This window comes from Panulirus ornatus, chromosome 9, assembly GCF_036320965.1.
Source record: "Panulirus ornatus isolate Po-2019 chromosome 9, ASM3632096v1, whole genome shotgun sequence".
NCBI classification, from domain to species: Eukaryota; Metazoa; Arthropoda; class Malacostraca; order Decapoda; family Palinuridae; genus Panulirus; species Panulirus ornatus.
Window position 1 is genome coordinate 48,298,280 of NC_092232.1, and position 15,680 is coordinate 48,313,959.

The 15,680-nt window shown below is 38.1% G+C and overlaps 1 protein-coding gene across 4 annotated transcripts in view; it reads right to left on the reverse strand.

Moving 5' to 3' along the window:
- The window catches only part of LOC139750396 (armadillo repeat-containing protein 8-like), an 86,391-nt gene extending 71,757 nt beyond the window's left edge, over nt 1-14,634 (reverse strand). For 2 of the 4 annotated variants that reach the window (XM_071665140.1, XM_071665139.1), the window contains exons 1-2: nt 14,502-14,634; nt 4,435-4,508 (exon numbers count right to left, since the gene is read on the reverse strand). In XM_071665140.1, the coding sequence (XP_071521241.1) occupies nt 4,435-4,508; nt 14,502-14,525 (98 nt within the window). In that variant the 5' untranslated portion in view covers nt 14,526-14,634. Of the gene's footprint in view, nt 1-824; nt 899-4,434; nt 4,509-14,501 lie in introns of all 4 variants that reach the window. The other 2 variants (XM_071665138.1, XM_071665141.1) reach the window with 1 other exon arrangement.
- Nucleotides 14,635-15,680: the final 1,046 nt, after the last annotated feature.

A 15,680-nucleotide genomic window follows, 5' to 3' on the forward strand; every position in this document is an offset into this window, starting at 1 on the left:
AAGCAGAATTATCAAATCACATGTAATATGTGGAAATGTACTACAATGGCACCAGAAAAAAATATCTGAATAACCAGTAAGGAAATCTTGAATTATCATTAAAAGCCATAACAAGGGAACTTAACTATATATGGAGTGACTACAGATACATTCAAAATAAAGCTAGACTCTTGGATGAGCCTAAAACAGTTTTCTGTGGGAATGCAGACATTCTGTTTTGAATGAGCCACTGCTCTATCTACATGATGAAATTTTGCATGTCTGTTGTTGCTTGAGTAGTGTCAGGGTATTGTGATGTGACTGCGATATGATCCTTTGCATCAAAAAGATCAAAGTACTCATTCTGCTTCTTTCAAAAAGCACCCCTTTCTTCTTCACCTCTCTCACCACCAAGTGCATAAGCACTAACAATCATCCACCTCAGGTAGTTTACTTTCATTCTAAGTTACAGTAATCCTGAACTCACTTTCTTACATTCTTTAACATAGTTCCACAGCTCCTCCATCACAGGTGCCAACCTGTCTCACACTCATACCCTTGCACTAATCACAGACCTTGCTCCCTAGACTACCCTAAACCATCTCACCCCTTTCCTCTTCAAATTAGTCTCATTATGGACCACAACATCCAAGTTCCTCTCAACAAACATTGCACTTATCTCCCCCTTCTCCATATTCTGGTTAAATCTGCAACTATAATATCTAAAGCAAATATGGTACTTTTTACCATGTACGTGTGTACCAAACACATACATAGTATGTGCATACATGGGATGTACATGCATTCAAATAAGGTGACAAAGTGAAATGCTGCATAAATCTTACCTTACTGCCTGGAAGCATTTCTGAGAGTCATTTGAGTATAACTGATCGATGTATGCTCTGCTATGTTCCACATCCTGCAACACAACATTAATTAATTATTTTCTATTGGAAATGTGTACGCTATGTAAGCATTTTCCTAAATCCTCACTACACTATTTCTTTTTTTCTTTTTTTTTTATTTTACTTAGTCGCAGTCTCCCACGTTAGCGAGGTAACGCAAGGAAACAGACGAAAGAATGGCCCAACCCACCCACATACACATGTATATACATACATGTCCACACACGCAAATATACATACCTATACATCTCAACGTATATATATATATATATATATATATATATATATATATATATATATATATATATATATATATATATATATACACATGTACATAATTCATAGTCTGACTTTATTCATTCCCATCGCCACCTCGCCACACATGAAATAACAACCCCATCCCCCTTCATGTGTGCGAGGTAGTGCTAGGAAAAGACAAAAAAAGGCCCCATTTGTTCACACTCAGTCTCTAGCTGTCATGTAATAATGAACCGAAACCACAGCTCCCTTTCCACATCCAGGCCCCACACAACTTTCCATGGTTTACCCAAGACGCTTCACCTGCCCTGGTTCAATCCACTGACAGCACATCGACCCCAGTATACCACATCGTTTCAATTTACTCTATTCCTTGCACGCCTTTCACCCTCCTGCATGTTCAGGCCCCAATCACTCAAAATCTTTTTCACTCCATCTTTCCATCTAAAATTTGGTCTCCCACTTCTCCTTCTTCCCTCCACCTCTGACACATATATCCTCTTGGTCAATCTTTCCTCACTCATTCTCTCCATGTGACAAAAACCATTTCAAAACACCCTCTTCTGCTCTCTCAACCACACTCTTTTCATTACCACACATCTCTCTTACCCTATTATTACTTACGCGATCAAACCAACTCACACCACATATTGTCCTCAAACATATCATTTCCAGCACATCCACCCTCCTGCGCACATCTCTAGCCATAGCCCACACCTCGCAACCATACAACATTGTTGTAACCACTATTCCTTCAAACATACCCATTTTTGCTTTCCGAGATAATGTTCTCGACTTCCACACATTCTTCAAGGCTACCAGAATCTTCACCCCCTCCCCCACCGTATGATTCACTTCCACTTCCATGGTTCCATCTGCTGCCAAATCCACTCCCACATATCTAAAACACTTCACTTCCTCAATTTTTTCTCCATTCAAACTTACCTCCCCAATTGACTTGACCCTCAACTCTACTGTACCTAATAACCTTGCTCTTATTCACATTTACACTCAGCTTTCTTCTTTCACACACTTTACCAAACTCAGTCACCAGCTTCTGCAGTTTCTCACTTGAATCAGCCACCAGTACTGTATCATCAGCAAACAACAACTGACTCACTTCCAAAGCTCTCTCATCCACAACAGACTGCATACTTGCCCCTCTTTCCAAAACTCTTGCATTCACCTCCCTAACAACCCCATCCATAAACAAATTAAACAACCATGGAGACATCACACACCCCTGCCGCAAACCTACATTCACTGAGAACCAATCACTTTCCTCTCTTCCCACACGTACACATGCCTTACATCCTCGATAAAAACTTTTCACTGCTTCTAACAACTTGCCTCCCACACCATATATTCTTAATACCTTCCACAGAGCATCTCTATCAACTCTATCATATGCCTTCTCCAGATCCATAAATGTTACATACAAATCCATTTGCTTTTCTAAGTATTTCTCACATACATTCTTCAAAGCAAACACCTGATCCACACATCCTCTACCACTTCTGAAACCACACTGCTCTTCCCCAATCTGATGCTCTGTACATGCCTTCACCCTCTCAATCAATACCCTCCCATATAATTTCCCAGGAATACTCAACAAACTTATACCTTTGTAATTTGAGCACTCACCTTTGTCCCCTTTGCCTCTGTACAATGGCACTATGCAAGCATTCCCCCAATCCTCAGGCACAATGAGCCATACATACATTGAATATCCTCACCAACCAGTCAACAACACAGTCACTCCTTTTTAATAAATTCCACTGCAATACAATCCAAACCCATAGCCTTGCTGGCTTTCATCTTCCGCAAAGCTTTCACTACCTCTTCTCTGTTTACCAAACCATTCTCCTGGACCCTCTCACTTCACACACCACCTCAACCAAAACATCCTATATCTGCCACTCTATCATCTAACACATTCAACAAGCCTTCAAATACCCTTGTATAATACCATATACAAATGAGCAGAAAAGGACCTAATGGAATTCAATGATGAGAAATTCAAACAAATGATTTAAGGGATAATTAACAGTATTTCAGAAATGTACATGCATACAAAGGCCTTATAGGAAAAGATATAGAGAGGACAGTAAGTGTCAACTGGGAATCAATATAAATGATAAACTTGAAATCAAAGAACCCATTGATAAGATAGCACCATCACACAAAATAATGAGTGGTAGAATACTAAGAACTTTTGCAACTAGAAGTAAAAAGCTAATGGTGAAAATGTTTAATGTATCTATGAGAAGTATATGATGGCCAGTTAAGCAAACTGAAATAAACAAAATATAGAAAATTCAAAAACATTTTACATGCAAAATCATATGAACTACCATGAAAGTTTTAGAGAACTTAAGTTGTATATTCTAGAAAGATGTAGAGAAAGATACAAGACATTATATACCTGAAAAGAGGAGGAAGGTATAAAAAGCAACACCCTCAAACTGAAAGCAGAATTATCAAATCACATGTAATATGTGGAAATGTACTACAATGGCACCAGAAAAAAATATCTGAATAACCAGTAAGGAAATCTTGAATTATCATTAAAAGCCATAACAAGGGAACTTAACTATATATGGAGTGACTACAGATACATTCAAAATAAAGCTAGACTCTTGGATGAGCCTAAAACAGTTTTCTGTGGGAATGCAGACATTCTGTTTTGAATGAGCCACTGCTCTATCTACATGATGAAATTTGCATGTCTGTTGTTGCTTGAGTAGTGTCAGGGTATTGTGATGTGACTGCGATATGATCCTTTGCATCAAAAAGATCAAAGTACTCATTCTGCTTCTTTCAAAAAGCACCCCTTTCTTCTTCACCTCTCTCACCACCAAGTGCATAAGCACTAACAATCATCCACCTCAGGTAGTTTACTTTCATTCTAAGTTACAGTAATCCTGAACTCACTTTCTTACATTCTTTAACATAGTTCCACAGCTCCTCCATCACAGGTGCCAACCTGTCTCACACTCATACCCTTGCACTAATCACAGACCTTGCTCCCTAGACTACCCTAAACCATCTCACCCCTTTCCTCTTCAAATTAGTCTCATTATGGACCACAACATCCAAGTTCCTCTCAACAAACATTGCACTTATCTCCCCCTTCTCCATATTCTGGTTAAATCTGCAACTATAATATCTAAAGCAAATATGGTACTTTTTACCATGTACGTGTGTACCAAACACATACATAGTATGTGCATACATGGGATGTACATGCATTCAAATAAGGTGACAAAGTGAAATGCTGCATAAATCTTACCTTACTGCCTGGAAGCATTTCTGAGAGTCATTTGAGTATAACTGATCGATGTATGCTCTGCTATGTTCCACATCCTGCAACACAACATTAATTAATTATTTTCTATTGGAAATGTGTACGCTATGTAAGCATTTTCCTAAATCCTCACTACACTATTTATTTTTTTCTTTTTTTTTTATTTTACTTAGTCGCAGTCTCACACGTTAGCGAGGTAACGCAAGGAAACAGACGAAAGAATGGCCCAACCCACCCACATACACATGTATATACATACATGTCCACACACGCAAATATACATACCTATACCTATATCTCAACGTATATATATATATATATATATATATATATATATATATATATATATATATATATATATAATATATATATATACACATGTACATAATTCATAGTCTGACTTTATTCATTCCCATCGCCACCTCGCCACACATGAAATAACAACCCCCATCCCCCTTCATGTGTGCGAGGTAGTGCTAGGAAAAGACAAAAAAAGGCCCCATTTGTTCACACTCAGTCTCTAGCTGTCATGTAATAATGAACCGAAACCACAGCTCCCTTTCCACATCCAGGCCCCACACAACTTTCCATGGTTTACCCAAGACGCTTCACCTGCCCTGGTTCAATCCACTGACAGCACATCGACCCCAGTATACCACATCGTTTCAATTTACTCTATTCCTTGCACGCCTTTCACCCTCCTGCATGTTCAGGCCCCAATCACTCAAAATCTTTTTCACTCCATCTTTCCATCTAAAATTTGGTCTCCCACTTCTCCTTCTTCCCTCCACCTCTGACACATATATCCTCTTGGTCAATCTTTCCTCACTCATTCTCTCCATGTGACAAAAACCATTTCAAAACACCCTCTTCTGCTCTCTCAACCACACTCTTTTCATTACCACACATCTCTCTTACCCTATTATTACTTACGCGATCAAACCAACTCACACCACATATTGTCCTCAAACATATCATTTCCAGCACATCCACCCTCCTGCGCACATCTCTAGCCATAGCCCACACCTCGCAACCATACAACATTGTTGTAACCACTATTCCTTCAAACATACCCATTTTTGCTTTCCGAGATAATGTTCTCGACTTCCACACATTCTTCAAGGCTACCAGAATCTTCACCCCCTCCCCCACCGTATGATTCACTTCCACTTCCATGGTTCCATCTGCTGCCAAATCCACTCCCACATATCTAAAACACTTCACTTCCTCAATTTTTTCTCCATTCAAACTTACCTCCCCAATTGACTTGACCCTCAACCCTACTGTACCTAATAACCTTGCTCTTATTCACATTTACACTCAGCTTTCTTCTTTCACACACTTTACCAAACTCAGTCACCAGCTTCTGCAGTTTCTCACTTGAATCAGCCACCAGTACTGTATCATCAGCGAACAACAACTGACTCACTTCCAAAGCTCTCTCATCCACAACAGACTGCATACTTGCCCCTCTTTCCAAAACTCTTGCATTCACCTCCCTAACAACCCCATCCATAAACAAATTAAACAACCATGGAGACATCACACACCCTGCCGCAAACCTACATTCACTGAGAACCAATCACTTTCCTCTCTTCCCACACGTACACATGCCTTACATCCTCGATAAAAACTTTTCACTGCTTCTAACAACTTGCCTCCCACACCATATATTCTTAATACCTTCCACAGAGCATCTCTATCAACTCTATAATATGCCTTCTCCAGATCCATAAATGTTACATACAAATCCATTTGCTTTTCTAAGTATTTCTCACATACATTCTTCAAAGCAAACACCTGATCCACACATCCTCTACCACTTCTGAAACCACACTGCTCTTCCCCAATCTGATGCTCTGTACATGCCTTCACCCTCTCAATCAATACCCTCCCATATAATTTCCCAGGAATACTCAACAAACTTATACCTTTGTAATTTGAGCACTCACCTTTGTCCCCTTTGCCTCTGTACAATGGCACTATGCAAGCATTCCGCCAATCCTCAGGCACCTCACCATGAATCATACATACATTAAATAACCTATATATATATATATAGGTATGTACATGTGCGTGTGTGGACGTGTATGTATATCCAGGTGTATGTGGGTGGGTTGGGCCATTCTTTCGTCTGTTTCCTTGCACTTATCACTAACGCAGGAGACAGCGACAAAGTATAATAATAATATAAAAAAGAATATATATATATATATATATATATATATACTTTTATTGTCAAAACTTATCATGCCAATCATTAGATTTCATGTAAACATTTAAAGTGAATAACTCATAAAAGCTTACTTAAACATAAAAAAGAAAATATATACATTACTTATTATATCATTATTATACTTTGTCGATGTCTCCCATGTTAGCAAGGTAGCGCAAGGAAACAGATGAAAGAATGTCCCAACCAACCAACATACACATGTATATACATAAACGCCCACACATGCACATATACATACCTATACATTTCAACGTATACATACATATACATACACAGACAAATACATATATACACATGTACATATTCATACTTGCTGCCTTCATCCATTCCCATCGCCTCCCCGCCACACATGAAATGGCATCCCCCTTCCCCTGCACACGTGCGAGGTAACACTAGGAAAAGAAAACAAAGGCCATATTCGTTCACACTCATGTCATGTGTAATGCACCAAAACCACAGCTCCCTTTTCACATCCATCCCCCACAAAACTTTCCATGGTTTACCCCAGATGCTTCACATGCCCTGGTTCAATCCACTGACAGCACATCGACCCTGGTATACCAAATAATTCCAATTCACTCTGTTCCTCGCACACCTTTCACCCTCCTGCATGTTCAGGCCCCGATCCCTCAAAATCTTTTTCACTCCATCTTTCCTCCACCAATTTGGTCTCCCACTTCTCCTCGTTCCCTCCTCCTCTGACACATATATCTTTCCTCACTCATTCTCTCCATGTGACCAAACCATTTCAATACACCCTCTTCTGCTCTCTCAATCACACTCTTTTTATTACCACACATCTCTCTCACCCTTTCATTACTTACATGGTCAAACCACTTCACACCACATATTGTCCTTAAACATCTTATTTCCAACACATCCACCCTCCTCCACACAACTCTATCTATAGCCCACACCTTGCAACCATATAACATTGTTGGAACCACTATTCCTTCAAACATATCCACTTTTGCTTTCCGAGATAATGTTCTCGCCTTCCACAGATTCTTCAACGCTCCCAGAACCTTCACCCCCTCTCCTACCCTGTGACTCACTTCCACTTCCATGGTTCCATCCGCTGCCAAATCTACTCCCAGATATCCTCAATAAAAACTTTTCACTGCTTCTAGCAACTTGCCTCCCACACCATATACTCTTAATACCTTCTACACAGCATCTCTATCAACTCTATTATATGCCTTCCTTATTGTATGCTACATACAAATCCATTCGTTTTTTTAAGTATTTCTCACATACATTCTTCAAAGCAAACACCTGATCCACACCTCCTCTACCACTTATGAAACCACACTGCTCTTTTTCAATCTGATGAACACCACCTCAACCAAAACACCCTATATCTGTCACTATCATCAAAAACATTCAACAAATCTTCAAAATACTCTATCTCCTCACATCACTGCTACTTGTTATTACCTCCCCATTAGCCTTCACCCTCTCAATCAATATCAATACCATCCCATATAATTTCCCAGGAATACTCAACAAACTTATACCTCTGTAATTTGAACACACCTTTATCCCCTTTGCCTTTGTACACTGGCACTATGCATGCATTCCACCAATCCTCACATACACTGAATATCCTCACCAACCAGTCAACAACACAGTCACCCCCTTTTTTTTTAATAAATTCCACCGCAATACCATCCAAACCTGCCACCTTGCTGGCTTTCATCTTCCACAAACCTTTCACTACCTCTTCTCTGTTTACCAAAACATTCTCCCTGACCTTCTCACTTTGCACACCACCTTAACCAAAACACCCTATATCTGCCACTCTATCATCTAACACATTCAACAAACCTTCAAAATACTTACTCCATCTCCTTCTCACATCACCACTACTTGTTATTACCTCCCCATTAGCCCCCTTCGTCGATGTTCCCATTCGTTCTCTTGTCTTACGCACTTTATCTACCCCCTTCCAAAACATCTTTTTATTCTCCCTAAAATTTAATGATACTCTCACCCCAAATTCAACTTCTGTAAAAAAAAAAAAAAAAAAAATCCAATATACACACTAACTTTAAGGAACTCATTTCAGGTGTAAACAGCAGTTAAGCTGTAACAAACATACTGTACAAGCATTAATATGGTCTGTTGCAAGGAATTACATGGAATGGCTATATGTGGGGAGATAGTCTAGTCACATATACAGCCAATGTCATCTGTTTTACATACATCCAGCGGCAGTTTACATGAGACAGACAGACAACAGGAGGCCTGTTGGCCCACGACTGGGTTGTTTGAAAAAAAAAAAAAAATTAGATATAACTTGATAAAAAAAAATGTAATTCCGCTCAGTAGGGTCTTAAGCTATCAACGACTTCCCGATGCTGCACATTAGCCTTCTAGTGTCCCCATTACCATTGTCATTCATACGTTTACTTCTGGCGTTTTCTCAAAGTATACCTGAATTCATAAAATATTTGAAGGTATTTATAGTTTTCGTATTCACTATGTCTGAAGGTAACTATTCCAGTGCTCAACATACCTGTAGGAAAAGACGCTTTTTCCCATATCCGTACTACATCTTTTAGCTCTGAGTTTTATTTTCTTATATTTCGAAAAGATGACCGTGGTCTATTTCGCTGAACTTGCTCAGAATTTTGAACACTTGAATTAAGTCACCACGAAGTCTACATTTTTAAGGGAGAAGAGATCCAACTGTTTTTGCCTCTCTTTGTATGCCAGATTTCTAAGGGATGGGGTCAATTTTGTTGCACATCTTTGTACTTGCTCTAATTTTTCCTTGTCCTTTTTATAGTTTGGGGACCAAAACTGGACTGCATATTCAAGGTGTGGTCTTACTAGAGAATTATAAAGTGTGAGAAACTGTTTCTGGTGTCCTGTAATACATGTTCCTGGCTATGAAACCTAACATTTGGCTGCCTTTTTTACTTGCTGCTTGACACTGTTTAGTGTATTTCAAATTGTTGCTAATGACGACTCCAAAGGCCTTTTCTTCGTTTACTTTAGTTAGAGAGTTTCCGAATAGTTTGTAGTCATAACATATATTCTCGTCTCCAAAGAGCATAACTTTACACTTGTCTACATTAAGCTTCAATTGCCATCTGTCTGACCATTCTCCTAGTAAGTTAAGATTTCTTTAAGTTATCTAGCAGTCCTGCCTGTTTACAGCTGTACGTCCTAGTTTAGTATCAACAGCAAATTTGGAGATCTTAAATATGAAAATGAGTACTAAGTCATTAAAGTACATTATGAAAAGAATTAGGCCTAGGACCAACCTCTGTGGCACACCACTTGTTACGTCTGGCCAATCTTAGGCTTCACTATTTAATACTACACACTGCTTTCTTCTGGTAAGCCAGTCTCTGATCTGTGTACAGAGTTCTTTACAAATTCTGCGTGCTTTGAGTTTATGTAAGTCTCTCTTGTGAGGTACTTTATCAAAAGCCTTTTGGAAATCTAAATATGCTACATCATACAGTAATTCTTCATCCCAATTCTGGTAAATAACATTAAAGGAATTCCAGCAAATTCATCAGGTAGGATCTCTATAGCAGAAACCATGTTGGTTGTCCAATATAATTTTGTATTCTAGAATCATGAATTTTATCTCATATCATTTTTCCATCATTTTACTTAACACCAACATAATGCTAATTGGGCAGTAGTTCAAGGCACACTTTTTGCCTCCTTTTTATATACAGGAGTAACGCTTACTAGATTCTAGTCAATTGGCACCTGACCACCCGATAGAGATTTGTTGAATATTTTTGTTATGGGGTATATCAGCTGTCCCCTGACCTTGAAAAATCTTGGAGCTAAGTCATCTGGGCCGTTGGATTTGTTAGGATTTAACTGGTTCGGGTATTTAGGTACTTCAGAACTCCTTATTTCTCTAACCTTCAACTCTTCTTCATCAGATCCTTGAAAAAGTATTCGAGATGTTTCTTCAACTGGGAATAAGGAGTTAAAAAGAGTAATTTAGTATGGTAACCATATCCTCATCATCAGTAATTATTGTCATGTTTGTTTTGTAATGGTCCAATTCCTTCTCTTATTGTCTTCCTTTCTCTTATATATTTGAAGAATGCCTTAGGATTATTATTAACTTTCAAGGATATTCTTCTTTCTTTGTTGCGTTTACTCTGTCTTATTACCTTCTTACTCTTGTTAGTTTTTGATTAATTCCTGGTGATTTTCACTGGTCCCATTGATTTGAACTTATATGTTTTCTTTTGGCAAATTAGTCCTTCTATTCTATTCATACATAATGATTTTGAAATATTGCAAGTTTTCTTCATATTGCTGGAATACGTTTATTTTCAATCTTGAGTAGGGTGTTTTAAAATTATTCCACAGTTCCTCTACCATGTAAACGTCAAAAAGTTTTGTCCAATTGGTACTACGAATCTTATGTCTAATGTTTTCAAAATTTGCTCACCTGTAATCTGGGATCAAGAGTTTGTTGTCATCTATCTGATAATCTAAATATATCTCTAATGTAACCAAATTGTGATCGCTGTTTGACAGACTCTTGCCTACTTCACATGAGTTGATTAAGTTTGTGTCACTGGTGAGGACAAGATCAAGAGTGCTTCTACCTCCAGCTGGTTTTTAATCAACTGTTCTAGAAAAGTGTCTTCAATCAGTTCCATTAGTCTCTTTCCCTCTCAGTCACCAGTTAACATGTACCAGTTTATGTTTGGACTGTTGAAGTCTCCTACTATTATACCCTCTTTACAGTTTATTATAGTTTTGATTTCATTGTACAAAATCTTATCGTCATCGTTTTTTTTTGCTTAGGAGGTCTGTAAATAATACTGAGACATAGTTTACTTTTGAAAAAGTTGGTAATGTCAATATAAAGAGAGTCATAAGTGATTTTCTCTACTTTGTTTATCTAAATGGCACTTAGATTGTTATCAATGTAGATCAAAACTCCAGTTGGTACAATGATCAGCCATAAGTATGTCTGGTATATTTTGGCCAGTATACTGAAAATCATAAATCTTGATTAGATGATGTTTTTATGGATATTGTTGATTTTGTCAAATCTTTCTTACTTTTACATTAACCAACCCATATTTTCTGCTTTTCATAACCCTCACCACTGTCACCTTATCTGTTAGAGTGGAAATAATGTGGTTTCAAATCATGCTTTATTACTCTCTTATTCTACTATTCTCTCACTACCAGCACACAAACGCAATCATTCAAAATCCAAATGTAAGAGCAATGCAGGGTTGATTATCATTTCACAAATCCACTTATTTGGAAGCTGAAATTGTTTTTGGACAGTTTTTGATGTGCTGTGCACAATTCTGACCTTCACTCCTACAGCAAATAACTATCTTTTGAGATAACCCTCCATTCATCCAATAATAATGGGAGACCCCCAGTGGGATCTGGAGTTTAGGGTGGTGGAAATTACAAAAAGTAACGATTTGCAACAGAAATGAAGGTCAGAATCATTCAAAAGATATTAAAAACCAACGGAAAAAAAAATCAACCAAAGCAAACCTAACCTAACAAAATTCGCTGGATGTCCGATATGGTGATAACACCATCTCAATCTCACCATTCCCCAAAACCAAGATTCTTCACCCCTTAACACAAACCAATGTCCACCCGATCGTTTCTATCCACAAATAATTAAAAACATCAAACACAAAATTGCCAAACCATTAACCTATATTTTCCATTAATCTATCCACAATGGAATAATCTTGAGAACTGGAGACTGGCAGACGTCACTTCTATATACAAAAAGGGAAGCAGCGAAATGTTTGGCAATTATCATCTTATTAGCCTCATCAATCATATGTAAACTGCAAGAGATTGATTACTGGAAGTAAAATCTAGACCTAGAACAACACCTTCAGATCAATAATACACAGCAAGGTTTTAGAAGTGGGAGATCATGCCTTACCAAACCTTCTTGAATTTTATCATAAATCATTTAGAACCCATGACAAGACAAAAGCAGTAGATATTATTTCTGGACTTTCAGAAAGCATTCGACAAAAATACTTTACGTTATACTGATGCATAAAGTCTGTGCATTGGGGAATACTAGTTGTAAAAGTAACTGGGCAGAAGCCTTGTTATGTGATAGGAGGCAGGGTCATAATGGATGGTGAATCATAACTGTGGTCACCTGTTACTAGTGAGGTACCCAAGGGATCCATGCTTGGGCCTATAATTTTCATCATTCATATCAACGATACTGAAGTAAGGCTGAATAACTCTGGTCTAAATTTGCTGATGACTTAAAGATTGACAATGAAGAAAACAGGTTACGATTACAAGATATTCTAGACAAAATCACTGAACGGTCTAGAAAAAGGCAAATGCCATTTAACGTCAATAAATGTCAGCTGTTAGAAGTAGGAAACATCAACAAATAATCTTAAACTGGTGGGCCACAAGATAAAGGACACCCCCTAGTGAGAGGTATCTAGGAGTCACTGTCTCCAACTTCAAATTCTCCCAGCATTGTAATGAAGCTGCCAAGGAAGCAAATGGATGTTATCATTTAGTAACAAAAACTTTACATACAAAAGCAAGGACGTGATACTGCCATTCTACCCAAGTCTAGCCAGAACAAACCCCGAATATGAAGTGTGCTTTTAGCTAGCACACTTAACAAGGATATTCTTAAATTGGAAGCAGTACAGTGAAGAGTGACTAAACTGACTCCTTCTCTGCATACTTAAACTTCGACAAAACAAATAAATCAATTCTTTTAACATACTTAAAAAAAGATTCATCATAGTTGATACTTAAATATCTTCAGATCAGTGCCAGCATTACCAACAGGTGGATATGGATTAACACTTTGAGGTCACCGAGTTACTCTGGAATGCATGAAATATTTCTTCACCGACATTATTGGTGCGTGGAATAAGCTCCAAGAAAAATGTTGTTCAGAGTAACATCCTTAATATCTTCAAAATCAAGCCTGAACATCACTCATCATTCTCAGGTATTAAATAATTCATTTCATCAGTCATCGTAACATAATGGTATACCATGCCACCTTCGCAACCACCAATCTCTCCCTGGCCATGCTGCAGTAACATACCAAAATTGATTAACCCATGTCACCTGCTTTGAGTGAGTAAGTAAGACTTAATGTAACATTCTTCAACATCATTATTAATATAGACGATGTCAAGAGGCTTGAGCTCGGTCTCTCTTATACTAAAAAGTAATGGGATGCTTGTTGTTGGTGATGGGATGCATGACATTGAAGTTAATTCTACCTTAAAACTTTCCTATAAAAATTTCCTTCCGGCATATTAATCCCACAAGGTATTTTTTTTCCGTCGGCGTGTCGCCGGAGGGAGTGGACAGTGGGGAGAGAGACTCTGCTTTGTTATCCTTTATTCTGCTTTTACGGAGAATGCATTCTTTTTATCTCTTAAATAATGTTAAGGCCAAACCACCTCGCTTGGGCCTTGTGTCTGCGCGCTCTGTGTATCTATGTCACTATAAGCAACACTGACCAACGTCAACATTAACCTTAGCCTACTTCCATATAACACAACCTTAGACAATAAGCAGAGTAAATCCAACAATATAGTGGCTCAAGAAAAAATCAAAGATGTCGGTATAATAACATCTGACACCTCAGCTTCGATATATTTATCATATTTGATGGCAAATTAATCACTACGTATTATTAACAGCACAATCCCACGGTCAGAGAACAGTTTGCTTATACCTTCCTATAAATACTAATACAACCCAAGACCTTATCATCAATGCTTGGGTATAGTGCTCAAATGCAAGACAAAATATGTTGGCAATGTTAACATACCATATATGTGGGTAAAACTTCCATAATTTAGTAGTTCTTCAACCCGGCCCTTGTAGTTCACCTGACAGCTGTGTTTTGATGCATCTGCTACTGATGATATATGATATTATTTCGTAAAGAGAAAAATTTCAGCAAAGAAGATCATCATGAGTTTTTTTAATTAAGTAAAAGAAAATTTATTTAAAATTCTATGATTATCACGCTCTTTATAATAAATGCCAGATGCTAAAATAAACTAATTCTCTGGTTCTCTGACAGAGGGATGAAATACCTGTTAGATTTAAGATAAGAAATAAAATAACACATAATCTATATTATCCATCTTTCAAAATAACCCAATAATTCTAAAGAAATACCGCCGGAAGCGTGCTTATGAGTCTATAGTTTTAGTTCTACTGTACATTACTTAGTGCTTTATACAACTATGGATTCAAACAACCCCTTTTCTGTGTGTGTGTGAGAGAGAGAGAGAGAGAGAGAGAGAGAGAGAGAGAGAGAAATATGGTAATATTAATGAAATCTAGCAACACACCATATAAAGGTTCTTGCCTTTGGCATATCCTGGAAATATGTGCACTCGACGTTTCCTTAATACCGAATAAAAAGATGTTCTGGAAGGAGGTAAATAGGGTGCGTAAGACAAGGGAGCAAATGGGAACTTCAGTGAAGGGCGTAAATGGGGAGGTGATAACAAGTAGTGGTGATGTGAGAAGGAGATGGAATGAGTATTTTGAAGGTTTGTTGAATGTGTCTGATGACAGAGTGGCAGATATAGGGTGTTTTGGTCGAGGTGGTGTGCAAAGTGAGAGGGTTGGGGAAAATGATTTGGTAAACAGAGAAGAGGTAGTGAAAGCTTTGTGGAAGATGAAAGCCGGCAAGGCAGCAGGTTTGGATGGTATTGCAGTGGAATTTATTAAAAAAGGGGGTGACTGTATTGTTGACTGGTTGGTAAGGTTATTTAATGTATGTATGACTCATGGTGAGGTGCCTGAGGATTGGCGGAATGCGTGCATAGTGCCATTGTACAAAGGCAAAGGGGATAAGAGTGAGTGCTCAAATTACAGAGGTATAAGTTTGTTGAGTATTCCTGGTAAACTATATGGGAGGGTATTGATTGAGAGGGTGAAGGCATGTACAGAGCATCAGATTGGGGAAGAGCAGTGCGGTTTCAGAAGTGGT